This window comes from Dendrobates tinctorius, unplaced genomic scaffold (genome assembly GCF_039654945.1).
Source record: "Dendrobates tinctorius isolate UK_male_01 unplaced genomic scaffold, ASM3965494v1 ptg000129l, whole genome shotgun sequence".
Taxonomy (NCBI): Eukaryota; Metazoa; Chordata; class Amphibia; order Anura; family Dendrobatidae; genus Dendrobates; species Dendrobates tinctorius.
The window spans coordinates 42,229,162-42,255,266 of NW_027361797.1; the positions used below are offsets into that span (position 1 = coordinate 42,229,162).

At 44.8% G+C, this 26,105-nt stretch overlaps 1 protein-coding gene across 4 annotated transcripts in view; it reads left to right on the plus strand.

The window, feature by feature from the left end:
* CRYM (crystallin mu) overlaps positions 1 to 26,105 on the plus strand; it is a 98,240-nt gene that overhangs the window by 40,828 nt on the left and 31,307 nt on the right. For 3 of the 4 annotated variants that reach the window (XM_073543020.1, XM_073543017.1, XM_073543018.1), the window contains exons 3-7: positions 57 to 119; positions 1,965 to 2,066; positions 9,235 to 9,418; positions 11,080 to 11,201; positions 14,242 to 14,326. In XM_073543020.1, the coding sequence (XP_073399121.1) occupies positions 57 to 119; positions 1,965 to 2,066; positions 9,235 to 9,418; positions 11,080 to 11,201; positions 14,242 to 14,326 (556 nt within the window). The remainder of the gene's footprint in view (positions 1 to 56; positions 120 to 1,964; positions 2,067 to 9,234; positions 9,419 to 11,079; positions 11,202 to 14,241; positions 14,327 to 26,105) is intronic. The other variant, XM_073543019.1, reaches the window with a different exon arrangement.

Genomic DNA, 26,105 nt, shown 5'->3' on the forward strand with positions numbered 1-26,105 from the left:
ACTTACTTACATCATATTTCTCTATTCTTCTTTTGTCGTGTTACTTTTGGACCTAGGTGATTGATGGTAAAGTCATTACAGATAAGAGAACTGCTGCCGTTTCAGCAATTGCGACAAAGGTGAGGGCACAATTTAGTGAGGAATTAAAGGGAATCTGTCACCTATTTTTCGCCTATCAGCTGCCGGCACCGCCATCAGGGGCTTATCTATAGCACTCTGTAATGCATTCTGTAATGCTGTAGATAAGCCCCCGATGTAACCTGAAAGAGAAGAAAAAGGAGTTATATTATATTCACTCAGGGGCGGTCCCGTCTTGGTCCAATGGGTGTTGCAGTCCGGCGCCTCCCATCTTGTAGCGATGACGTCCTCTTCTTTGCTGCCTGTCGTGGCTCCTGCGTAGGCGCACTGCTCTGCCCTGTTGAGGGCTGAGCAGAATACTGCAGTGCGCAGGCGCCGGACCTCTCCCGAGTGCCAGGGTAGTGACGTGCAAGACTCACCCAAGTTTCTCGCATGTGTGACCCCAGCCTTAGTGAGACTGACCTCTCCGACATACACTTCAGCCAGGGAGTAAAAATATCCGGCACCCAGCACTTCTTGACCCATAATAAGATTGTTACCACCATTGCATAACAAGTTGGACCTAATGAAGAATTTTGTAAAGGCAATGGATAAAAATGAAAAAGCATTTAAGTATCTCATTGATACACTTCCAGGGTTGAGTGGAGCAAAGATAAAGGATGAAGTCTTTATTAGACCTCAGATTCATAAGCTTCTTCAAGATGAGGAGTTTCTTTGGTTGTTGCATGGGTAGCATTCAAGTTAGTAGTAACTAATTTTTGGAGAAACTCAAGAGCAGATAACTATGAAGACTTGGTGGATAGAGTTGAGCGACTTTGGTCGGATCGGGTTTCATGAAACAAAATTTGTTTCAGATGAAATTGGTCCGACTAGGGCAAAAAAAGTCGGAGTTTCGTCCGAAACCCGACCCCAATGCAAGTCAATGGGGAATAAAAGTCGGCATTGAGCGGATGACATTCATCCACTCAATGCATTGGGGACGGGTTTCGGACGAAACTCCGACTTTTTTTTGCCCTAGTCGGACCAGTTTCATCTGAAACAAATTTTGTTTCATGAAACCCGATCCGACCAAAGTCGCTCAACTCTATTGGTGGAAAATCTCCTCAAAACATATAAGGATCTTGGCTTTAGCAACAATTCAAATGACTAATTCCTGTCTACACACTATTGTGAATTATAAACAGTTACAGAAATTGCACTGCAACATTTGATCCTCATTCAGTGACAAGTCTTTTTTTTGCTTGTCTCTTGTACTCCTGCATTGGATCATCTCTCACAATTGTCCAACAATAATCTGATAGCATTGATGAATTACATTTTTTCCTTGGTATCTTTTCTCCATAGCTGCAATATCTTGGTGAAATCTCTCACCTTGCTCATCATTCACTGCTCCGCAGTTTGGTGGAAAGAAGTCTAGAGGCGAATGTTATAAATGAATCTTTAAAGACATGTTACAACCAAGCTGTTTCGGTATGAGAAAGAAAAATAATGCTGCGAGTGGCTCCAATATTTGGATCACGCGCACCCATACAAGTCTACGGGTGCGCATCTGAGTGCAGTCAGATTACTGTGGGCACAGGCAATGGAGAAGATGGAGAAATTAATTTCTCTGTCTTCTCCACACCTGTGCTGCGATTCTCTCATGTGAAAGAATCAGATCACATTAAGGTACAACAGAATTTGGTTGTGTATTCAGTGAAATGCTTATTTGTGGAGGGTAGGGCATATGCAAGGGACATGGAAAATAGTGGCCGACCCCTTTAAATTAAAAACCCGAATTCAGTGATTAAGACGTGTCCCAATCGTTTTGTCCATATAGTTTGGATATAGACAATATATTCATAATGACAGTATTTAGCCTTTACTGTGATCTTTTTCTTTTCCAGCTGCTGAAACCCTCACCTGCTGAAGTGCTCTGCATTCTGGGCTCCGGCGCTCAGGCGCTCAGTCATTACCAAGCCTTCACACAGCAGTTTTTATTCAAAGAGGTAAATAAGAGCTGTCATTATAACAAGAGGAACCGATGCACTTGCATTGGGTGAAATCAGAATTGCTCATATTACTCTCAACAATGTGAAGGAGACCGTTAGATTTGTCATTTCTATTACAGTCGAGGCTTCAATAAAACAAAATGCGGAGAAGGTTCGAAAGTCACAATAGGTTTTCACTTTCATAGCCGAATCCAAATACTACCCTGAATGAAGTCAAATGAGAAGCTGGAGGGGAGCAACGAGTTTATTCTTGTGCAAGTAGTGATTGGCAGAGGGCGAAATGTTTAAAAGGAGGCCAATCTGACAGTATAAACTGCCCACATAGGAATGTAGGCAATATACAAATCGCCTGTTGTCTGTTCTAATCGCTTCCTTCATTCTGCAAAAATGTTATTTAAGCTTCTGAGTGCACCCTTGGTGTGGCCGAGAGGCGCAGTGCACTGATCCGCCCGCTGGTTTTGCATGCCCACCGCCTTCAACTTACTTTGTCTGCGGTAAGCTGTGTCTGCAGAGGAAGTTCAGGGAAGCCACCACTGTCAATCACCAGTAAGGAAGGTGGAGACATGCTAACTAATGGGAGGGGCCATACACTGAGCCTCTCAGCCACACCATGGGTGCACCGAGCACACTAATTGGCATATTTAATTAATCTTCAGTTTTTACAGAATGGAGGACGCAACTAAAATAGTAAGGCCATGTTCATATCTAGTGCAAACAATACAGGTTTTCTGTACCAAACTACGCAATAACAATCTCCTCTGGTTACTGCATTTTTGTTGTGTGTTTTTTATGCGTTTTCCCCATTTGGTACAGATTAGAAGCACTGTTTTTATAGGACAGAAAAGCTTTCATTCTGCACAACCATTTGTGTGTGATTTTTTTTTGTATTTTTTTACACTGCTTTTGTGGTTTTTTTCAGGATCTCCATAGGAGTCTGTAGAGATAAAATGCACAAAAATGAATATCTTTAAACGTAGGAGATTTTCTGCACACAAAAATAGCAGCAGAAAAAACATAGTATATACCCTAAATGTGAACATGGCCTGAGAGCGTGATTTTTTTAAAAATTTTGTTATAGGGGCTACATCTCCCACAAGATCATTTATGGGCTTAGTTTATACTGTTAGTTTGAACTGACTGACTCCCTTTAGAAATTAAGGATAGCGAGCGCACATAGGGCAATAAAAGTGATATTTTCGGTGACAATACACGGTTAATGCACTCAACTTTAAAGGAAAAGGGATCAGTGGTTGCTGCAGACTCCCGTAGATACCAATGTCACAAAGGAGGAAAGAAAAAGACCGGGTTTTTTAATGTATCCGCGCTGACCACACAAGGACAGGATTATTCTTCAAAGCTTTATTGTGCCGATGCGTTCTTTGGCCCGGAGGAAGTGGCAGATTTGCCACGAAACGCGTCGGCACAATAAAGCTTTGAAGAATAATCCTGTCCTTGTGTGGTCAGCGCGGATACATTGAAAAACCCGGTCTTTTTCTTTCCTCCTTTGTGACTCCCTTTAGGGCATTTTGGTGGGCTACACTAATAGCATAATTCAGAGCATGGTTGTGTTTTTTTTTTCTACTTAAACCCTTTAAGGACCAATGAATTTTTTTGTTTTTTTCCACGAGCCAAAACTATTTTATTTTCCCACAGACATTGACACTTGAGGGCTTGCTTGTTTTTTTTTTTGCGGGACGAGTTGTAGTTTTTAATGACACTACTTGTTTTATCATACAATGTGCTTAAAAAAAAAAAAAAAAAAAAGAAACAATTGTCATTAAATGGTGAAAAAAATATAATTCTGTCATTGTTTTTTGTTTTTATTTTATGGCGTTCATTGTGCAGTTAAAATGACCCGGAAACATAATTGTACAGGTCAGTACGATCGTGGCAAAAACGCACTAGCAGTTATTTCTTTTCTTCTTTATAACTCATGAAACAAAATTTAGAATATTGTACCAAAATTTATTTTGCTTTCTGCCACCATTTTTCAGCATTTTTATATTTTTATTTTCCGATGATGGAGCTGCATGAGGGCTTGTTTTTTTCGTAGTGATACCAGTTTAGTTTACCTACAATATTTTTTACTACATTTTTAGGGAGAGGAGACAATAAAAACAAATTGTTGTATTTTGATTTTTTTTTTTCTTTTTACAGTGTTTACCATATAGGTTAATTGATTCCATGTTTTGATAGATCTGACTTTGATGTTTTTTATTTTAATTTTTTCCTTTATTTTTAATAGGGGGAAAGGTGGTGATTTGAGTTTTTTTATTTTTTTCACATTATATTTTAGTCCTTTTAGGGGACTTGCACCTGCGATTGTTTTATTGTTTGTACTATATACTGCAATACTTCATTTCAAAATTACAAAAAAGGAAAATAGGTTGATGCAAAAATTTTTGCATAGACCTATTTTTCTTTTTTGTAATTTTTAAAATGAAAAAATCACATATATATACAGTGTATGTACAGTATGTGTGTGTGTGTGTATATATATATATATATATATATATATATATATATATATATATATATATATATATTGTGGTGTAATGACCACTGTGTCCGCTAGGGGGCGCTGTGTGGATGTCCTAGGAGAGAGGATGAATGGCAGAGTCCTGAATGACCGTTATGTATCTCAAGGTGGGTGGCCTTGAGATGGAGACTTATGCGTGTATTGATCAGCAGTGATACTGCTGAGGTGCTGGTTCAATGTGTCAGGGAGAAGTCTCCAGGTAACTAGGGAGACGGGCGGACCTAGTTACCTACATACCCACCCAGGGGGTGTGTTTAGTACACTATGGTAGAGTGTGTATGAGTGTGTGAAGGACCTGCAATGAGGTCATAGCCATGTGACCCAGGGGGCGTGGCTATGGACCATATAAGGTGGCCAGGGTAGGTCACATGGGTGAATGTAGGGACCTAGTTGGTCCAGTGTGGAAGGTCCCGCTAGGAGATGTGTCTCCTGGCACACAGCATGAGAAGTGGCTATGTGGAATGGCTGCCAGCGTCTGAGAGTTCCCAGAGGAGGGAAGGAACGTCTGCAGTGGGCTGTAGCAGCCATGAGGTAAACCCTGATGGGGTGAGAAGTCTGTGAGGCTGAAGAGCCTGAGTACTGGACATTGAGACCCTGTGTGACCACAGGCTTAACAGAGGGAAGCTCTGTAATGGACGCTATGCTGGTGATATGAACTGTATGTTATTGGTCACAGTTTATGATGCGTGAATAAACCGCAGGGCCTGATATGGTTTTATGGAAAACCTGTGCCAGATGTGATTATTGGGCTGCCAAGCGAGAATCCCCTATCCGAATGACAGCGCTACCTCACTATATATATATATATATATATATATATATATTACTAAAATACAAAGGAAATGTGTCATGATGACCTTTAGCCCTTTTAGACATCATTTCAGTTTCAACTAGGCTAGCTGTTCACAATGAGGCCTCATTCCCATTTGCGATGTAATCTGACAAATGCAATCTGATTAAAAATCAGATTGCATTCGGACCAATGTTATTCTATCATTGTGTGTTCATCTGCGATTTTTTTTTTTTTTTTTTTTTTAATTTTCCAGCAAGGATCGAATCACAATCAGACTGGAAAAAAATCGCAACATGCTACGATTGTAATCGGAAATCGGATCGCATTCCGCAATAAAACTCAATGGGTGCGAGGAAAAAAAAAATCACACAGCACTCGGACCATGCGTCCAAGCCGGGAATTCATCTGGTGTATATAGTAAAATCACAGTGGGACCCAACAGGATAGAATAGATAGATATAAAGATGCTAGTTACATATACAATTAGTGCAGTGTGTGCAGCTTACTGTACATGTTTTTAATTATTAAAAGATTATCTTTCTGAAAAAATGGAGTGGGTTCCCGCGTAATTTTCTTAACCAGCAGAGGGAAAGCCGACGGCTGGGGGCAGATGTTTATAGCCAGGGAAGGGAGTAATACAAATGGAGCTTCCCAGGCTATTAATATAATTTCACAGCTGTATACTTAACTCTTACTGGCTATCAAAAACGGGGGGACCCACCAAAAAATGACCTAGGGTCCCGCTATAATTAATAACCAGCAAAGGCTAGGCAGACATCTGTGGGCTGTTATTAAAAGCCTAGGAAGGGGTCATTGGACATTGCCCCCACCAGACTAAAAACATAAGCTCTCAGCCAACCCAGAAAAAGCCTGTCATCTAGATGTAGCAGAGCAAGACCTGTCGTGGGACAGATGGATTACTATCTTTTCAGGGGACAGGTGAGAAATTTTGTTGTTTACTATTTTAATTCTCTTACATGGGCATCACTGGAATCTGTGTTGTCGTAAATATGGTTTAATTAAGATTGACTAAAGGAGTCTGTGTCATTCTTTCAATTGAAAGACTTTATTCTGGATATGTTTTTGTACAATGTCTCTATATGGGGTACAGATGGTATGGTATAGCTGCCACTCCATTACTAACCTCTGAGCTTGATGTCAGCTGCTAATACAAAGGTGACATCAACCCCCCAACTATTAAACCACTTGCCAGCGCAACAGGACAAGTGGGAAGAGTGAGGCTAAGTGCCAGAATTGGCACATCTTATAGATGTGCTTTTCTGGGGTGACTGAGAGCTGATGTTTTTAGCCTGGGGGGCAATATCCAGTTAATATCAGTTGCAGCTGTCTTCTTACCCTTTTCTGGTCATTTTTTGGGGGCGTCCCCCATTTTAATAGCCAGTAAAGGCCTTGGAAGCTCCATGGGTATTACCCCCTTACCAGGATATAAACATCTGCCCCCAGCCATTGGCTTTCCCTCTGCTGGTTAAGAAAAGCCCACTCCATTTTTTTCAGAAAAAAAATCCTTTTATAATTAAATACATGAACAGTAAGATGCACACACACTGTACTAATTGTATATGTCACAGACCTCTATGTGTATATACTGTATGTAATCTATCTATTCTATCCTGTCGGGTCCCACTGTGACTTTACGCAGCTGCTGAAGTGTCGGCTTTTTATCTGTCTATCTATAAAAAATATATATATATGTTTTTTTGATGTGTGTGTTTTGAAGAATATTTCCTTAGAAAACTGTGTAATTGACATAGAGAATTGCTGCATGTAAAAGCTCATGTTAAAATCACATTGCAATCAGATAGCAATTGCACTACATTCGGATGTAAATTGCATGCTAGGTGTGAAAAATTAGATTGTACTTGCATGATAGACACTTGCACGACACTTGACAGACTTCGCTGGAACAGAATCAGACCTATTTTAAAATCGCCAGTGTGTCTCCGGCCTAACAGTCATTTTGATCAGGGGTGTCTAAACTTTTACATGCCACTGAAATAGGAGGCAGTAGACAGAATGTTACATTCAATGGAGAAGTAAGATGAATTGAAGTTTGCATAGCTCACCTACGCAATTTGCATACCACACCCCATATGAAAAGTGAATCAGATAAGTCATATTACGCAATATACATATATATAATCATGTTTTTCCTGAATATGTAAGCAGTTCTACAATTTTAGAATCCATGAACAGCACAGTAAAAAAATAATGCCCACGTTAGCTAGAAATAAAGCTTGACATCCAACCACAGGCGTATAAATATTCATGAAGTGATTCAGACATCATATTGAACATTGATGGCATTGATACCTCTTGTGGTTTATGATCCCATAGCCAGGTTTCCTGAACCCACATATTACCTTCTCCTTATTTTATTTCCATACTCCCCTCCTACATCGTGCATCAGTGTGTCCTAGTAGGACAGTTATAAATGTCATTCATACCTGTAGTCTTGTTCGTATTCACAATTAGCACTGATATCGTGACAGTAACATTATAAGCGTCCTTGACAAAATGCTGTAAAATTCTAAATCCCCTTAAGGATGATTTGATTCAGCTTATTTCCCACAAACTGTAATCTCCATGAGATAGAAGTGGAGCTTGTGACCCTGATGTTAAGAAAATGATGAGCACAACAGAGGAATAGCACCACAGTACAGGGAGTAAACCAAGCTATAAGGGCACGTGCAGACCACCGTTTTAATTGGACAAATGTTATCCATGGTTTTGACAGATAACACTTGCACCCATGTTAATCAATGAGGTCTTGCACATGATCAGTTTTTATTCGGTTTCCCATGACAGGTGCTGTAGGTGGTGCACGAGAGAGGGGATCCGCCCTTCAGGGACAGGAAACCTACAGACATAAAAGGGCGGCACCTCTCCCACACATCAGTTGGTTTCCTGTCCCTATCCTTACAGACATACCTGTAGAAGATTGACGGATTCCAGGCCCGGCCGGTCAGTTCAGGCAGCGGAGGTTCCTTTCCTCGTACCGAGTGGAAGGTGGAGAAACTTTGGTGGTTTCTCTTTATCGTTGAGAAAATTGAATCCCACTCTGATCACAATCTGATCAGAGTGTGAGTAGCATAATAAGGCCGGGATCACACATTCGAGAAACTCGGATGAGTCTTGTATGTTAATACCCGGCACTGCCACCGGCACACGGATCGGAGCATGCGGCTGCATAGCAATACATGCAGCTACAGGCTCAGCTCCTGAATGCCGGCGGCAGTGCCAGGTATTAATATGCGAAACTCGTCCAAGTTTCTTGCATGTGTGATCCTGGCCTAAGACTGATTTTCTCGGATGGAGAAAAAAAGTCATCTGCACCTGCCCTGATTGGCAATTCCCAGAATTCCCAGAAGTGTGGGAGTTTAAATAGGGTGTGGTACTGCCTCATTGACCACAGTAGGGAACTGATTACTCCTTATGAGCTGCAAGACTGTGCACACACCCTTTCTCTTTAGCCGGCAACACCACAAGTCCAAACCACACCAGTGTTGCTGGCTGAACAGTCCCTAATCTTCCCAGTAATATTGGTCTTAACTTCCCCACCACCACCAGCGCTGAACGAGGAGTAAATAAGGTAGCACATGGCAACAGAAGCAGATATCGATGGAGCAGGTCCAGGTAAGGATGTAGCAGGTATTTATATTCCTCCTTTCATATAAAGCTGGAATTTTCTTTTATGTCCGCTTCTATAGTGATACAACGCTTCTCCCAGTGGCCTAGTAAACTTCTTTCACCCTAGAGTGAAGAAGAATCTTAAAATTATTGTCTATGAAAATCTTTTTTTTCTTACCACAAAGGTCAGGATTTGGAGTCGCACAAAGGAAAAATCTGAAAAATTTGCGAGAGCCGTAGAAGGAAAAGTTCATGTTTGTTCCACAGCCCAAGAAGCAGTGACTGATGCGGATGTAATTATCACAGCCACAATGTCTACAGAACCCATCCTTTTTGGGGATTGGGTCAAGCCAGGTGCCCACATAAACGGTACTGCAGTTAACACTGTCTTCTTTTCTGTAAAGACAATAATATAGAAAAATGAGTAAACTCTGGCAACACATGAAAATATTCCAAACATTCTTCAAATATGTTGCCCTTTTAATTTTTTTTTTTTTTTAAAAATTAAAAATAAAAATCACAGACAGCCAACATATTTCATAGAATCATAGAATCATAGAATCGTAGAGTTGGAAGGGACCTCCTGGGCCATCTGGTCCAACCCCCTGCTCAAAGCAGGATTCGCTAAATCATCCCAGTCAGATGTCTGTCCAGCCTCTGTTTGAAGACTTCCATTGAAGGAGAACTCACCACTTCTCGTGGCAGCCTGTTCCACTCATTAATCACTCTAACTGTCAAAAAGTTTTTTCTAATATCTAATCTGTGTCTCCTCCCATTCAGTTTCATCCCATTGCTTCTAGTCTTTCCTTGGGCAAATGAGAATAAAGTTGATCCTTCTACAATGTGACAGCCCTTTAGATATTTGTAGACAGCTATTAAGTCTCCTCTCAGTCTTCTCTTTTGCAAACTAAACATTCCCAAATCCTGCAACCTTTCTTTTCTGAACTTGCTCCAGTTTGTTGATGTCTTTTTTAAAATGTGGTGCCCAAAGCTGGACACAATATTCCAGATGAGGTCTGACCAAAGAGGAGTAGAGGGAGATAATGACTTCACGTGATCTAGACTGTATGCTTCTGTTAATACATCCTAGAATTGCATTTGCCTTTTTTGCTGTTGCATCACACTGTTGACTCATATTCAGTCTGTGATCTATTAGTATACCCAAGTCTTTTTCACATGTGCTGTCACTTAGCCCTATTCCTCCCATTCTATATATGCTTTTTTCATTTTTATTGCCCAGATGTAGTACTTTGCATTTCTCCCTGTTAAAAACCATTCTGTTAGTTGCTGCCCACTTCTCCAGTTTATTTAAATCTTTTTGAATCCTCTCTCTCTCTTCTCTAGTATTAGCTATCCCTCCTAGCTTTGTGTCATCAGCAAATTTAATCAGTTTACCCTCAATTCCTTCATCTAAATCATTGATAAAGATGTTGAACAATACAGGGCCCAGCATTTGCTGATACATTGGAAAACCTGGAGTATTAAGATAAGATGGGCTTTATATATACTGCTGAAAAAAATAAAGGGAATGCAAACTGCGTGTGTTGTGACTGTCACGCAGCTGCGACACAGGCAGCTGCAGTGCCGAACACCAGATTATCGGGAGCGATCCAAGTATTCAGGATCCCGCTGTAGCTTCTTTGTTAAGCGCTATAGCTTGCCGAATAAGGAGGGAGCCAAACATATTCGCCCATGTCTAGTTAAAAGGAGTCTGTCAGCACAAAGTGACTGTTCATACTCAATACAGGCACTGGGAGTACATTGGGAATGGCTCAGCTCTTCATGTTTTCTGGAAAGCCAGAGCTGTCAATCATGGATGAGGAGGTTGGAAATAGATGGAAAACAAGTAGGTGGGAAGATCCACTGATCTACTTGGATATGCCATGGGTGCACTGAGCTCCTATGCTTGGTTTGAACACTCATTTTGTGCTCAGGGACTCCCTGTAAGGATGCCTTAAAGTGAACATAGCCAATCATTAGATTTAGAATTCAGTGATTTCAAGATTAAATAAGACCACGTTCTTTTTCAGCTCTTGGTGCTTGCCGGCCAGACTGGAGAGAACTAGACGATACTCTGATGAAGAATTGTGTGCTGTATGTGGACACCAGAGAGGCCAGTCAGAAGGAGTCTGGGGATATTGTGCTATCCGGGGTAAGATGTTTTCACAAGAAAAATGTATTGGCCACCAGTGATCAGTGAAGAAGAACACTTCCAGATCATCTGATGATAAAACTACAGTACAACTATGGTAAAATAATTGATGCCCTAGTAATAAAACTTTGTTTAAAATTTAATAAAATTACACAAGAACTTCAGGAAAGAGCTCGAAGTGAACAAACCTATATATCAGACCACTCTGACAATAGTATATACATATGGAAAGAGGCCATACAAAGAATACGACTTGTTTAAGGCGGATGATAAACATTTGTCCATCAAAAATATTTTGAAAAGGGGAAAAGTGATGGCCACTTGCTTGCCACAGTAGGACGATCTTATAAAACCTCTAAGGGGAAGCTTGTAAAAGATTCTTATAATATTATGGGGGACTAATATGAGGAAGTTTAAAAATATAAAATTGCTCATAAGGACGCTGGGATAGGAAGGTTTCTAGACAATATCAAATTGCCCAAGTTGTAAGCAGAAGCCAGTGCGGCTATGGATCCACCTCTGACCCTTAAAGAGCTGAAGGTCACCTCACAATCCATACCCAATGAAAAGGCTTCGGAATCAAATGGCTAAGGCTGGTTTCACACTTCGTGCGCGTCCATGCGCATGCGTCCTGCGCCCCTTTCTTTAACATGGGGGCGCATGGTCTAGCGTATGCACGCGTTCGTATGCATTTTCGTGCGTATGCTTTTTTTGTAGTGTGTGCCTAGGCGCGCCGGCAGTAACCTATTGCATTTTTGGTCCGTCCGACCTGTCTCAAAAAAACGCATGCGCACGCTTGTGCACGGAATGCGCAAAAAAAAAAAATCACATTACAGTCTATGGGAACGCAGGCGTGCGCATGGACGTGCGCACGCCTGCGTTTAAAATCGCAGGCGTTTTAAGAGTTAACATGGCTAGAAACTGGTTAAAACGCATGCACCTAAAAAAGCAAACGCATACAAAACGTATGCGTTTTTTGCATGCGATTCTATTGGGCACGAAGCGCAGAGCTAAAAAATGCTAGTGTGAAACTAGCCTCACTGAGAATTTTCCAAAAATGTGGTGAGATATTATTACCAAAGTTGGATTCTGTCGCATTGTGGAGGTGCACACTGCAGATTGTCCCCTGTCTTCGATCTCCTTCGTTATTACCATGAAGCCTCTGGCATGATTGTTGAGATAAGAAATTTTAAATGCAGTAATATGGAGGAACATATCTCACTATATGCTGATGATACGTTATCGTTTTCTGAGGATGTCCTAAAATGTATAGACCCGATAATGAATACTATTAATGAATACGGGAAACTGTCAGCTCGACTTCATAAACTGAGACAAATCGGTGTTGCTTCTCTGGCATTTGTCACCATTCTGCACCATGCTGGTAGTTTGGGGCTTATGCCTACATACTGTTAATCATTCATCTGATAGTGAGGCATTCTGTTTCTGAATATTTTTGTAATAGATTTTGAGTATATTATTATTATACTTGGTGAGCTGGTTGTGTTATTTGTCTGAATAGTACATAACATAGAGATACAGTAGTTTAAGACACTGAACATAGAACTTAAAGGGTTATCCTCTATCCATTGGGTTGAGGGGCAGCTTACCGATTGCTGGGCCCTTTTCCTTTAAGAGAGTAGTGGACTCAACCAAGGTTAGCCATATTGGCCACCAGATCAGGGTTAGGAAATATTGTATCTGTCTGTAATGATATTCTACCCTATTACTTGTAAAAAGGCGACATGTAATTTGCAAAGAATGTAATTGTTAATTTTTAAATGAATAAATAAGTTGGTAATTTATCAACTCTGGCCCATTACCAAGCCCTAATAGAATGGATATAGTTGAGTGCTATACTTGGCTATCTCAAGTATGCGCATAGAGGATGAATGGTGCAGTGGTGCACATGCTCAGCCTTCTGTCAGGGAGCACTGTCAATGGAAGGCTTTCTGCTCTTAAAAGAGCTTCCCTGGACCACCTTTGTTCTAGCCACTTTGTCTTGCAGATACCAGAGGAATGCTGGCCTTGACTTTTTAGCCACTATATAGGGATCTGTATTTACGCAAGGGCCCCTTGGGTTGAGTCCACAGAGAGGCTATTATCCACTGCAGCGGTCTGGCAGCAGATGGATAGGAATCCAGCTCAATACCAAGACATGGGAATCAAGAACAATATTGCCAGGTGGTTGAATAGTCAAATCACAAGCTGAGAGCAGAATTAGGAATCAAACTAGCTAAGCAGTTTCAGAGTAACGATAGTGAACCAGGGAAAGAAGAATTTAGAACTGGCGACTGGTGGCAGGGAGAGAGGGGTTTACATATTGTGTAGCTCCTCTTAAGGCTCACAAAAGGGAGTTAATGAGAAATCCATGGAATTTACCGTCAAGGTCTTCTGAAACCCGCTTTTTTATCATCACTGGGGGTCCCAGCGGTTAGACCCCCGATAAATGGGTAGCTATCCTCTAATCTTTGAAGCCCTCATAACTGTTCAATTAAAGCTTTATTAAAAAATAGATCATATTTATATCTAAATATTGCCCTTGATAGAACAGAGCAGCTTTGTATTTAGTATTCCAAAGCTTGTAATTACATTTCCACAGTCATCAGTTTGGTTGTCTGACAGGAGCTAATTGTTACATATTAGGTGGTAGGAAACTAACACGCTCAGAATAGTAATTGTATCTCCAGAGCGGATGTACAATCTGAATACTCAGTTGTTTCCTGCGGTCCTATAGAGAATGAATTGAGAATTAGTGCGCATGCGCGGCTACACTTCAATTCTAATAGGGCATTTGAGAGTCCAATTCTTAGTATCAGTGGGGGGGGCTCAAAGGTTGAATCCCCATCGATTCGCAAATTATGACTTATTCAGTGAATAGGTGCTAACTTTAATTTTTTTTTATAACCCTTTTCAGTACTCAGACATTGCAATGAGCTTTGTGTTCCATACTTGTTCTTTTTAGACTGATGTCCAAGAATCAGAAATGCAAAAGTTGAAAATATTTTGATTGTGGGTTTTTTTTTTTTGTTTTGTTTAGGCAACTATTTTTGGAGAAATTGGTGAAATGCTCAAAGGAACAAAACCCGCTTTTCCAGATAAAACAACGGTTTTTAAGTCAGTAGGTAAGAAAGAAATCTGAGTTATAGAGCAATATTGTAAAAATGCTTGAATGAATAGTATAAGATGGCAAAAATAGAGCAAACTACAATAATACATATTGTAGAGATCTGTAATCACGATTGCGATTGAGGTAGGCACAGGAAGCGGTATTGCGGCAATGTCCATGCAAGTTTATTTAAAGTGCATAAACTGCTCCAGATGGCGAAACAAAAAGTAGCCTTTTCCATCACAAAGTGAAAACATAAAGTAAAAAGTTCATACAACTTACAGCGGGTCTGCCCACTCAGGATAGTGTCGTTATTGTTCCCACACCCTGACGCCTCACAGATGAAACAACAAGTCCTTTTTGCTGTGTGTGTGATGGGTGCGACCGAGTACTCACTTCCATTGCTGGAATCCCTTCAATCTCTGTCATTCCAGCTTTTGACTTCCAAGTTCCAGGAAACACCACAAAGTCACAGTTCTTTTCCAACAGTTGAACTTTACTAAACAATAAGGCATCCATCACATCAGCAGGACAGTTCACACAGGGCAACGTATCCCATACTTTCCCTGCCTTCTGGGAAGACTCCATTCTCTCTATAATCTCTCTTTCTTTGCTCCTGGCAATCCCTGCCGTCTCTTTGGACAATCAGTGTCCAGCCCATGTCTCACTTGTACCTGCCATCCAGGCAGACACTTTGGACAATCCGTGTCCCATCAGTACGTTACACATCACCAGCTCCCTGTCAGCCCCTCGTCCAGTTACATTAGGGAAAGGTGCTTAGACCCCGAATCCTTCATGGAGATGATTCTGTTGAGCTGGTGTCCGTTTACATTGTTCTCCAGCCTGGGGCCCCTTACTGCAATCCGAAGACTTATTCCCATACCTATAATTCTTTGTTCTCTCTCTACTTACACATCCTGCCCTTGGGCAGGCTGCCCGGGCGTTTGTCTCCAAACAGGAAGTCCCTTTCCTATATCTCCCTGCTCTGTGCCCCTCCCATCTACTTAACCCTTACGCTGTCTATACCTTACTACTCTTACATCTATCCTATGCTCTCTCTCTACTGTGCCCCCCTCTATTCTAATCCACCTACAGTCCTGCACTACTTCCTAATCTATCCCTAAGCGCAACACATGACAACACGACAAATACATTTACATTACAGTACACACAATAGTAAAACATTAATAAAACATCAGGGTGCCACATGTGACACAGATAAACAGTGTAAATGAGAGAGAAGGTACATGAGTGCCCCGCCACCTCTTTACATTAGCACAGACCAACACACAGGAGATCCACACATCTCCAGCTCCAGACCCTGAATGAGGCATTCGGCCTCCATTTTATCTACCAAACCACGCCTCTGGGGGTTGGGATATGTGAGCAATCATTCCCATCCATCTCTTATGACTAGAGTTGAGCGAAACGGGTCGAAAAATTTAAAAAGTCGCCGACTTTTGGCAAAGTCGGGTTTCATGAAACGAAACCCGACCCTAGGATGAGGTCGGCCACGAGGTCGGCGACTAACACGCCAAAGTCGCGTTTCAAAAGTTTGTTTTGCGCTCTTTTTCAGCCAATCAGGATCCACGGACACTGTGGGCAACGTGATGACATAGGCAGGGGTCACCACCATCTTTCAGAAGGGCATGCAAGTGATTGGCTTGCTTTGGTGGGCGTCACAGGGGGTATAAAAGGGCGTGCACGCCGACCGCCATCTTACTTCTGCCGATCTCAGTATAGGGAGAGGTTGCTGCTGATTCTGTAGGGAGAGCGTTAGGCAGGGAAGAAGACAAAAAAACTGCTTCTGCTGCTAGCGATTTGGCCTGCACAACACACCAGTCACTGTGTGTGCAGTGCAAGGGGAGGCTATATAGTGGTGTATCAGTGGTGTTGGTTGTTGGGCTGCCTTCTAAGGCTTCCTGACATTCCTGCATTGCTGTTTACCCACTGCTCCGCAAACTGCTTTTTTAAAAGCAATCCCAATTTTTTTTTTTTGTCCTGAGAAGAAAAAAAAACTGCTTCTGCTGCTAGCAATTTGGCCTGCACAACACACCAGTCACTGTGTGTGCAGTGCAAGGGGAGGCTATATTGTGCTGTATCAGTGGTGTTGGTTGTTGGGCTGCCTTTTAAGGCTTCCTGACAGGCTGGCATTGCTGTTTACCCACTGCTCCGCAAACTGCTTTTTTAAAAGCAATCCAATCTCCCTTATCCTCTAGTCCCTTTTGTCACAGCTGTGCCATCGAGCCTGTCACATAGCGCTCAGATATCAGTGGGCCTCACACAATCCAAAACTGTCCACAAGTGTCTGCAGAAATTCAAAATCTCCCTTATCCTCTCGTCACTTTTGTCACAGCTGTGCCATCGAGCCTGTGACATAGCGCTCAGATATCAGTGGGCCTCACACAATACAAAACTGTCCACAAGTGTCTGCAGAAATTCAAAATCTCCCTTATCCTCTCGTCACTTTTGTCACAGCTGTGCCATCGAGCCTGTCACATAGCGCTCAGATATCAGTGGGCCTCACACAATCCAAAACTGTCCACAAGTGTCTGCAGAAATTCAAAATCTCCCTTATCCTCTCGTCACTTTTGTCACAGCTGTGCCATCGAGCCTGTCACATAGCGCTCAGATATCAGTGGGCCTCACACAATCCAAAACTGTCCACAAGTGTCTGCAGAAATTCAAAATCTCCCTTATCCTCTCGTCACTTTTGGCACAGCTGTGCCATCGAGCCTGTCACATAGCGCTCAGATATCAGTGGGCCTCACACAATCCAAAACTGTCCACAAGTGTCTGCAGAAATTCAAAATCTCCCTTATCCTCTCGTCACTTTTGTCACAGCTGTGCCATCGAGCCTGTCACATAGCGCTCAGATATCAGTGGGCCTCACACAATCCAAAACTGTCCACAAGTGTCTGCAGAAATTCAAAATCTCCCTTATCCTCTCGTCACTTTTGGCACAGCTGTGCCATCGAGCCTGTCACATAGCGCTCAGGTATCAGTGGGCCTCACACAATCCAAAACTGTCCACAAGTGTCTGCAGAAATTCAAAATCTCCCTTATCCTCTCGTCACTTTTGTCACAGCTGTGCCATCGAGCCTGTGACATAGCGCTCAGATATCAGTGGGCCTCACACAATACAAAACTGTCCACAAGTGTCTGCAGAAATTCAAAATCTCCCTTATCCTCTCGTCACTTTTGTCACAGCTGTGCCATCGAGCCTGTCACATAGCGCTCAGATATCAGTGGGCCTCACACAATCGAAACTGTCCACAAGTGTCTGCAGAAATTCAAAATCTCCCTTATCCTCTCGTCACTTTTGTCACAGCTGTGCCATCGAGCCTGTGACATAGCGCTCAGATATCAGTGGGCCTCACACAATCCAAAACTGTCCACAAGTGTCTGCAGAAATTCAAAATCTCCCTTATCCTCTCGTCACTTTTGTCACAGCTGTGCCATCGAGCCTGTCACATAGCGCTCAGATATCAGTGGGCCTCACACAATCCAAAACTGTCCACAAGTGTCTGCAGAAATTCAAAATCTCCCTTATCCTCTCGTCACTTTTGTCACAGCTGTGCCATCGAGCCTGTGACATAGCGCTCAGATATCAGTGGGCCTCACACAATCCAAAACTGTCCACAAGTGTCTGCAGAAATTCAAAATCTCCCCTGTCCTATAGACACCTTGTACCTTGTTTTACATTACTATATAGTTTGTTGGATTTTGTCTACATTTCTACCAAAAATGAGGAAGGCTGGTGGAAGAGGCCGTGGAATTGGGTGGGGGTTGGCAGCTGGTAATGATGGTGTTGGTGGTGGATCTGATGGTAGTGGCAAGAGCAAAATAGGACCGAATGCAGGAGGTGTTGAGCCTGCGTCATCGTCTGGCTACATAAGGCCTCGAACGCTTAGTTTTCTAGGAGTTGGCAAACCGCTTTTAAAGCCAGAGCATCAGGAAAAAGTTTTGTCTTACATTGCTGACTCAGCCTCCAGCTCTATCGCCTCCTCTTCTTCAGTTGTAAAAAGTAAAAGCACTGAGTCGTCTTTGGAGGCTCATGTTCATGAACCACACCTTTCCTTGTGTCCTTCACCCCAACCAAGATTGATGGATGACGCAGGCCATACTACTGATTACTCCATGGAGCTGTTTTCACATACCATGCCTGGATTATCAAGTGAAATGGTGAATTACCCAGGCCAAGATGAATCTGACATGGAGTGCACTGATGCACAGCCGCTGATGGATGATTCTGCTGGTACATTCACTCAGAGCACTACATTGTCCTCGCAGTGTACAGAGCCAGATTCTGACCCTGATGAGACTCAGGTGCCCCTTCCCGCACACTATACCACCATACACGGTGACACAGAGGAAGGTGCACATGACATAGAAGAGGAGGTGATGGATGACCCAGTTGTTGACCCAGATTGGCATCCATTGGGGGAAGAGGGTGCTGCTTCCAATAGCTCAGATGAGGAGCATCCACAGCAGACATCGACATCGCAACAGCTGTTATCTGGCAGGCCCGGAGCACTCCAAAGACAGGTTCCAAACATCAAAAGAGTTGCTGGACAGCTTGTCCAGAGGGTCAAAAGATCACAGCGTGCTAGGCCGCAAAATGTCTGCCAAAGTAGGATGAGTGCAGTGTGGCACTTTTTTGAACAAAATCCTCATGATCAGGCCAAGGTTATCTGTAAGAAGTGCGCAAAGACCTTTAGCCGAGGGAAAAATCTGAAAAATTTGAATACCAGTTGCATGCTTAGACATTTAACCAGCATGCACTTGCAAGCGTGGACACAACACCAAACCTCAAGTGCCACATGTGCAACTGATCACAACGAAGGTAGTCAGCAACGCTACATTGTTTCCCCCACTGTAAGCCCACCGGTTAGCACAGCAGCAAATGTTGAGGTGTCGTTGCAAGGCCACAGCAGTCAGGGAATCCCACTGTTATATCAACGAAAGACTGATTCTAGGCCATCAGAAAGAACACCAACTCCATCACCATCATCAACCCTCTCTCAGTCCGCCTTGTCCACCGCTACTTCCACCATATGCAGCTCTCAAGTCCAGCTCACCCTCCCAGACACTATGAGTAGGTCAAGAAAGTACTCAGTCTCTCTTCCGCGTACACTGGGTTTGAACGCCCACATTGCCAAACTAATCTCGTTTGAGATGATGCCCTTTCGGTTGGTGGAAAACACAGCTTTCCGCGAACTCATGGCCTATGCAGTACCACGCTATGACCTACCCAGTCGCCACTTCTTCTCTCGCAAAGCCATCCCAGCCCTCCACCATCATGTGAAAGACCGCATTGTCCATGCACTCAAGCAGTCAGTGAGCGGAAAGGTGCACCTCACAACTGATGCATGGTCCAGTCGGCATGGCCAGGGCCGTTACATGTCCATCACTGCGCACTGGGTTAATGTGGTGGATGCAGGGTCCACAGGGGACATCGGTGGTGGGACAGTGCTGCCTAGCCCACGGTATAGGAAACAGTTGGCTGTAGGCGTTCGACCCTCCTCCTCCTCCTCCTCCTCCAGAAGCGAAAGCTCGTCCACAGAGCGCAGTCGTACGAGCACTCCATCTGCAGCTGCCACTGTTGCACACGATGTGTCCCCCTATCGAGCAGCTAGTGGAAAGCATCAGCAGGCTGTGATGCAGATGATGTGTTTGGGCGACAGACACACCGCCGAGGTGCTGGCCGAGTACTTGAAGCGACAAACTGAGTCATGACTGGGCAGTGTACATCTTGAGGCAGGCAAGGTAGTTAGTGATAACGGCCGTAATTTTGTGGCAGCCATAGCCCTTTCAAAACTCAGCCACATACCTTGCTTGGCTCACACCTTGAACCTGGTGGTGCAGTGTTTCCTCAAAAATTATCCGGAGTTAACAGCCCTGCTCCAGAAGGTGCGAAGACTGTGCGCGCACATCCGCCGGTCGCCTGTACACTCCGTTCGTATGCAGAAGCTGCAGCGATTGCTCCACCTTCCCAACCACCGCCTCATTATCGACATTGCAACAAGGTGGAACTCCACCCTGCATATGGTGGAGCGGCTGTGCGAGCAGAGGCAGGCCATAATGCATTTGTGGGAGGATACACGGCCAGGCACTTTGAGAGCAGACATGGAGTTGACAGGCGTGCAGTGGTCGAAGCTGAAAGACCTTTGTAAAGTCCTTCATTGTTTTGAGGAATGCACACGGCTGGTAAGCGCAGACGACGCCATCCTAAGCATGAGCATCCCACTTATGCGTCTGCTCATGCAAACTTTGACGCACCTTAAGGAGCAGGCGTCTGCAGCCAATGTTGATGAGGAGGAAGAGGAGGAGGGAATCCTTGATGACATTCAGCCATTGTCTGCTCAGGGACCTCTCCTGGACGAGGTGGAGGAAGAAGAGGAGGAGGAGGATGATGGGGATGATTACTTAGGGGAGGAGGATGCATCTCGTGGGGCAAGTGAAAATGTTGGCGTGGCAAGGTCTGGTACAGGGTTTGTGCGTGACTGGAGGGATGTGGATTTGCCAGAAAGTGCTCCTCCACCCAGCACTCGCAGTGCATCATTGACACCGGGAACATTGGCCCACATGTCAGATTATGCCTTGCGGATCCTAAAAAGGGACCCCCGCATTGCCAAAATGATGAACGATGACGACTACTGGTTGGCCAGCATCCTGGATCCACGCTATAAAGGCAAATTACAAAACATCATGCCACAGGAGAACCTTGACCTAATATTGGCTAATAAACAAGCAACTCTGGTAAATCGGTTGCTTGAGGCATTCCCAGCACACAGCAGCGGTGATGGTTCTCACAAGAGCCGTACGGGCCGGGGGCAGCTTGGCAGAGGTGTTCGTGGTGCACACAGCAGAAGTGGCGTTGGAGACAGGGGTTTCATGACAATGTTGTGGACTGATTTTTCAAATACCGCTCACACAACTGGTAATACTGCATCGATGGAAAGTGACAGGAAACAGCAGTTGTCAACTATGGTTACAAACTACTTTTCCTCCCATATCGATGTTCTCCCACACAGGTCATTCCCCTTTGACTATTGGGCCGCTAAACTGGACACCTGGCCTGAATTGGCCCAATATGCCTTACAGGAGCTCGCTTGCCCAGCTGCAAGTGTGCTATCGGAAAGAGTCTTCAGTGCAGCTGGATCAATCCTGACAGAAAAAAGGACCCGTCTGTCAACCCAAAATGTGGATGATCTAACCTTCATTAAAATGAACCACGCATGGGTTTCCAAGGATTTTGTCCCACCTTCCCCTGATGACACATAGGGTGACAGAAAAATGGCTTGCTTTGGTCCACCTCTTCCTGGTACTTCACCTATTTCGCCTTTTGCATCAGCTGAATGTCCAACATCAACATATGCCACTTTCTAAAACTTCATAACTGTGCTGCCTCCCCCCCATGGCCGGGGTCACCACCTACCGCACGACACCGTGCGAGTGCCGTTGCCCTGGACAGGTGGGTAGGCCGACTCTTGGGCGCGGGCACTGGCACAGGGTCCCTCATAGTGCAATCAAGTGTCTCTGACGGTGGTGGTGCACACCCGCCGTCAGACACACCGCTGTACTATGAGGGGCCCAGTGCCAGTACCGACGCCCACGAGTGGGCCCCCCTTGCTTGGCCAGGGCCCCAGCATTTGCAATCTTTACCTCTCCCTGCTCCTCCGCTGTGTAATCTGGGCCGTCAAATCCATACTGTGCCTGACACCGTCTGAGCCTGCCTCCTGAGACATATATTTTGAATGTGTACGCTATCCATACATGTTATCCAGGGATACGGTACCCTTTCTAACCTTTGTGCAATGACGTGCAATCCATACTGGGCCTAACACCGTCTGAGCCTGCCTCATGCTGTATAGACATATATTTTGAATGTGTACGCTATCCATACATGTTATCCAGGGATACGGTACCCTTTCTAACCTTTGTGCAATGACGTGCAATCCATACTGGGCCTAACACTGTCTGAGCCTGCCTCATGCTGTATAGACATATATTTTGAATGTGTACGCTATCCATACATGTTATCCGGGGATACGGTACCCTTTCTAACCTTTGTGCAATGACGTGCAATCCATACTGGGCCTAACACCGTCTGAGCCTGCCTCCTGAGACATATATTTTGAATGTGTACGCTATCCATACATGTTATCTGGGGATACGGTACCCTTTCTAACCTTTGTGCAATCACGTGCAATCCATACTGGGCCTAACACCGTCTGAGCCTGCCTCCTGAGACATATATTTTGAATGTGTACGCTATCCATACATGTTATCTGGGGATACGGTACCCTTTCTAACCTTTGTGCAATCACGTGCAATCCATACTGGGCCTAACACCGTCTGAGAATGATAGATGGGGCCCACCATGCACTGGAACATTCCAAAGGTGGACATCAGACACTGGAGCAGCATTTACAGGGCCCATTATACACTAGAGCATTAGAAATGGGGCCCATTATGTTTGGAGCATTATTTGGGCCCATAAGACAGTAGAGCTTCATCCATGGGGACCAACATATACTGTAGCATTATGTGGAGCTCATCATATACTGTTTCAAACATTATATGGGAGCAATGATTCTGTATAGAGAAATAGATGGGCCTCGTCATGAGATGTAAAAAGTGAGGTATTTTTCATTGTACTATACCGCTATTTCTCTGCCGTATCGGAGCATGATGAGTTGTGGTATGTGTTAAAGGGGCGCTCTTTCGCCCAGGGCACATGAAAACCTGGAGCCAGCCCTCCCCCCCCACAGTCTGTAGCCAAATAACCCCCATTTTTCAGTGCGTAACTTGTATTATGAAGTTAATTAAGGTTGACAAGCTTAAGTAAGAAGAATTGATGCTTTTGGCATTCAAATGGGCACTGTTGGTGTGTTTCCTGTCCTCCTCTCACTGCCGACTTTTATTCCCCATTGACTTACATTGGGTTTCGTGTTTCGGGACGACCCCGACTTTTCCCTATAATCGGACGATCTTGCTCGACCCGACTTTTGGAAAAGTCGGGTTTCACGAAACGAAACGCGACCCTAAAAAAACAAAAGTCGCTCAACTCTACTTATGACTGTTCATAAAACCCAGTCCTGAAATGGCCAAATAACCCTATCAGCAGTATATGTGCTGGAGCATTCTTCCGAGCTCACATCACCGCAACTAATAGCCACGATGACAGATATCTCCCCTTAAGGGCTCGTCCGGCTGCCATCTTACAATATGAAGGTGGTGCCATCGTGTATCTAATTCAGGTCATAATATCTACATAAGTTTACCAATTATCTAGTACAGTGGTGGGGAACCTTAGGCCCCTGGGCCATTTACGGCCCTTGATGACCTTTTATCAGGCCCCTGGGCAGATTCTCAAGGACCGCATTCTTGGGCAGGGAGCTGTATTTTGATTGCCACAATCTCATTAATTTCTTCTTGCTCTGCTCTGTTAGCACACACATGCAGTGTTCACGACCGAACATTGAAGGGCATGCAATGAAAGATTACATCCTGACACCAGTGCCAGACTCAGGAAGTGCTTTGTGGGCGGAGTTTGTATGGCCCCAGAAGGATGGTATAAATATCCAAATGGCCCTTGGCAGAAAAAGGATCCCCCCACCCCTGAACTAGTACAATATGTAATTTGCATACATTATGTGTGTATATATATATATATATATATATATACACATATACTGTATATACATGTATGTCTTGGAAGTGGACAATATTACAGTGTATTGTAAAACTATCATTGTAAAATCAGCACCCGATTTCCAGCCTTTTAAATGCTGATCTCCTTGATAGCAGCAGTTAAAGAAATATTCCCATCTCCAAGATTCTATCCCCATATGTAGTAGGTGTAATAATTAAATTGGCAAATACCTCCAGTTAGAAATGTAGTATAGTTCTTCTGATAAGCAATGTCACTTACCCCATGTACAGGGCATTGCAGTAGCTTAGGTATCCATGGTTATGACCACTAACAACTAACTGTCACTATATGAGTAGTTGAAACCTTGGATACCTAAGCCACCGTAATGCTGTAGGGAAGGTGGACTGATGGACGAACCTGTCTGTAATAGGAAGGCAAAGGGTGTAAGGCAGTGTAGGAGTGAGAGATGGAAAACAGCTGTAGATAAAGAGAACGAAGCGTAGTGTTGGGGTTTGACCATTAGAGGGCAGTGGAGAGTTGTAGGGTTGTAGGTAAGGACTGAACACCAGCCATTGGCTAGAAAAACTGTTGAGTCATGGGGGCGGAGTTACCAGAGCAGAAGGTGATAAAAGGCAGATGGAAGGTTCTGGAAGAGTCAGTCAGCAATGGGAGCACAGGAAACAAGCACAGCTGAGGAAAAAGGAAGTTCCTGAGAGGACTGACAGTTGTGCCAGTTACGGGGGGTGGCCCTGACAGGATTAGCCGCAGACAGAGACAGCAGAGGCCACAGACAGAGAGCAAAGAGAGGCCGCAGACAGATACAGCCTGGGGTACCACTAAACCGAACGGACTCGGACTGGTGAAACGCTGTGGTGGTAGGCCTAGGGCAGCCACAGTGACAGAGCCGTGAGGGACGTCACTTTATCAACTAAAGAAAGTTAAGGCACCCGGGCCTGTGTATGAAGTCAAGCAGCTACTGTGTGTAGCTGAGGGAATCGTCGAGCAGCTGCTGTGTGCGGCTGTGGAGAGTGACGAGCAGCTGCTGTGTGCGGCTGTGGAGAGTGACGAGCAGCTGCTGTGTGCGGCTGTGGAGAGTGACGAGCAGCTGCTGTGTGCGGCTGTGGAGAGCGACGAGCAGCTGCTGTGTGCGGCTGTGGAGAGTGAGGAGCAGCTGCTGTGTGCGGCTGTGGAGAGTGACGAGCAGCTGCTGTGTGCGGCTGTGGAGAGCGACGAGCAGCTGCTGTGTGCGGCTGTGGAGAGTGACGAGCAGCTGCTGTGTGCGGCTGTGGAGAGTGACGAGCAGCTGCTGTGTGCAGCTGTGGAGAGCGACGAGCAGCTGCTGTGTGCGGCTGTGGAGAGTGAGGAGCAGCTGCTGTGTGCGGCTGTGGAGAGCGACGAGCAGTTGCTGTGTGCGGCTGTGGAGAGTGACGAGCAGCTGCTGTGTGCGGCTGTGGAGAGTGACGAGCAGCTGCTGTGTGCGGCTGTGGAGAGTGACGAGCAGCTGCTGTGTGCAGCTGTGGGGATTGTTGAGCAGCTGCTGTGTGCGGCTGTAGGGATTGTCGAGCAGCTGCTGTGTGCGGCTGTGGAGAGTGACGAGCAGCTGCTGTGTGCGGCTGTGGAGAGTGACGAGCAGCTGCTGTGTGCGGCTGTGGGGATTGTTGAGCAGCTGCTGTGTGTGGCTGTAGGGATTGTCGAGCAGCTGCTGTGTGCGGCTGTGGAGAGTGACGAGCAGCTGCTGTGTGCGGCTGTGGAGAGTGACGAGCAGCTGCTGTGTGCGGCTGTGGAGAGTGACGAGCAGCTGCTGTGTGCGGCTGTGGAGAGTGACGAGCAGCTGCTGTGTGCGGCTGTAGGGATTGTCGAGCAGCTGCTGTGTGCGGCTGTGGAGAGTGACGAGCAGCTGCTTTGTGCGACTGTGGAGAGTGACGAGCAGCTGCTGTGTGCAGCTGTGGGGATTGTTGAGCAGCTGCTGTGTGCGGCTGTAGGGATTGTTGAGCAGCTGCTGTGTGCGGCTGTGGAGAGTGACGAGCAGCTGCTGTGTGCGGCTGTGGAGAGTGACGAGCAGCTGCTGTGTGCGGCTGTGGAGAGTGACGAGCAGCTGCTGTGTGCGGCTGTGGAGAGTGACGAGCAGCTGCTG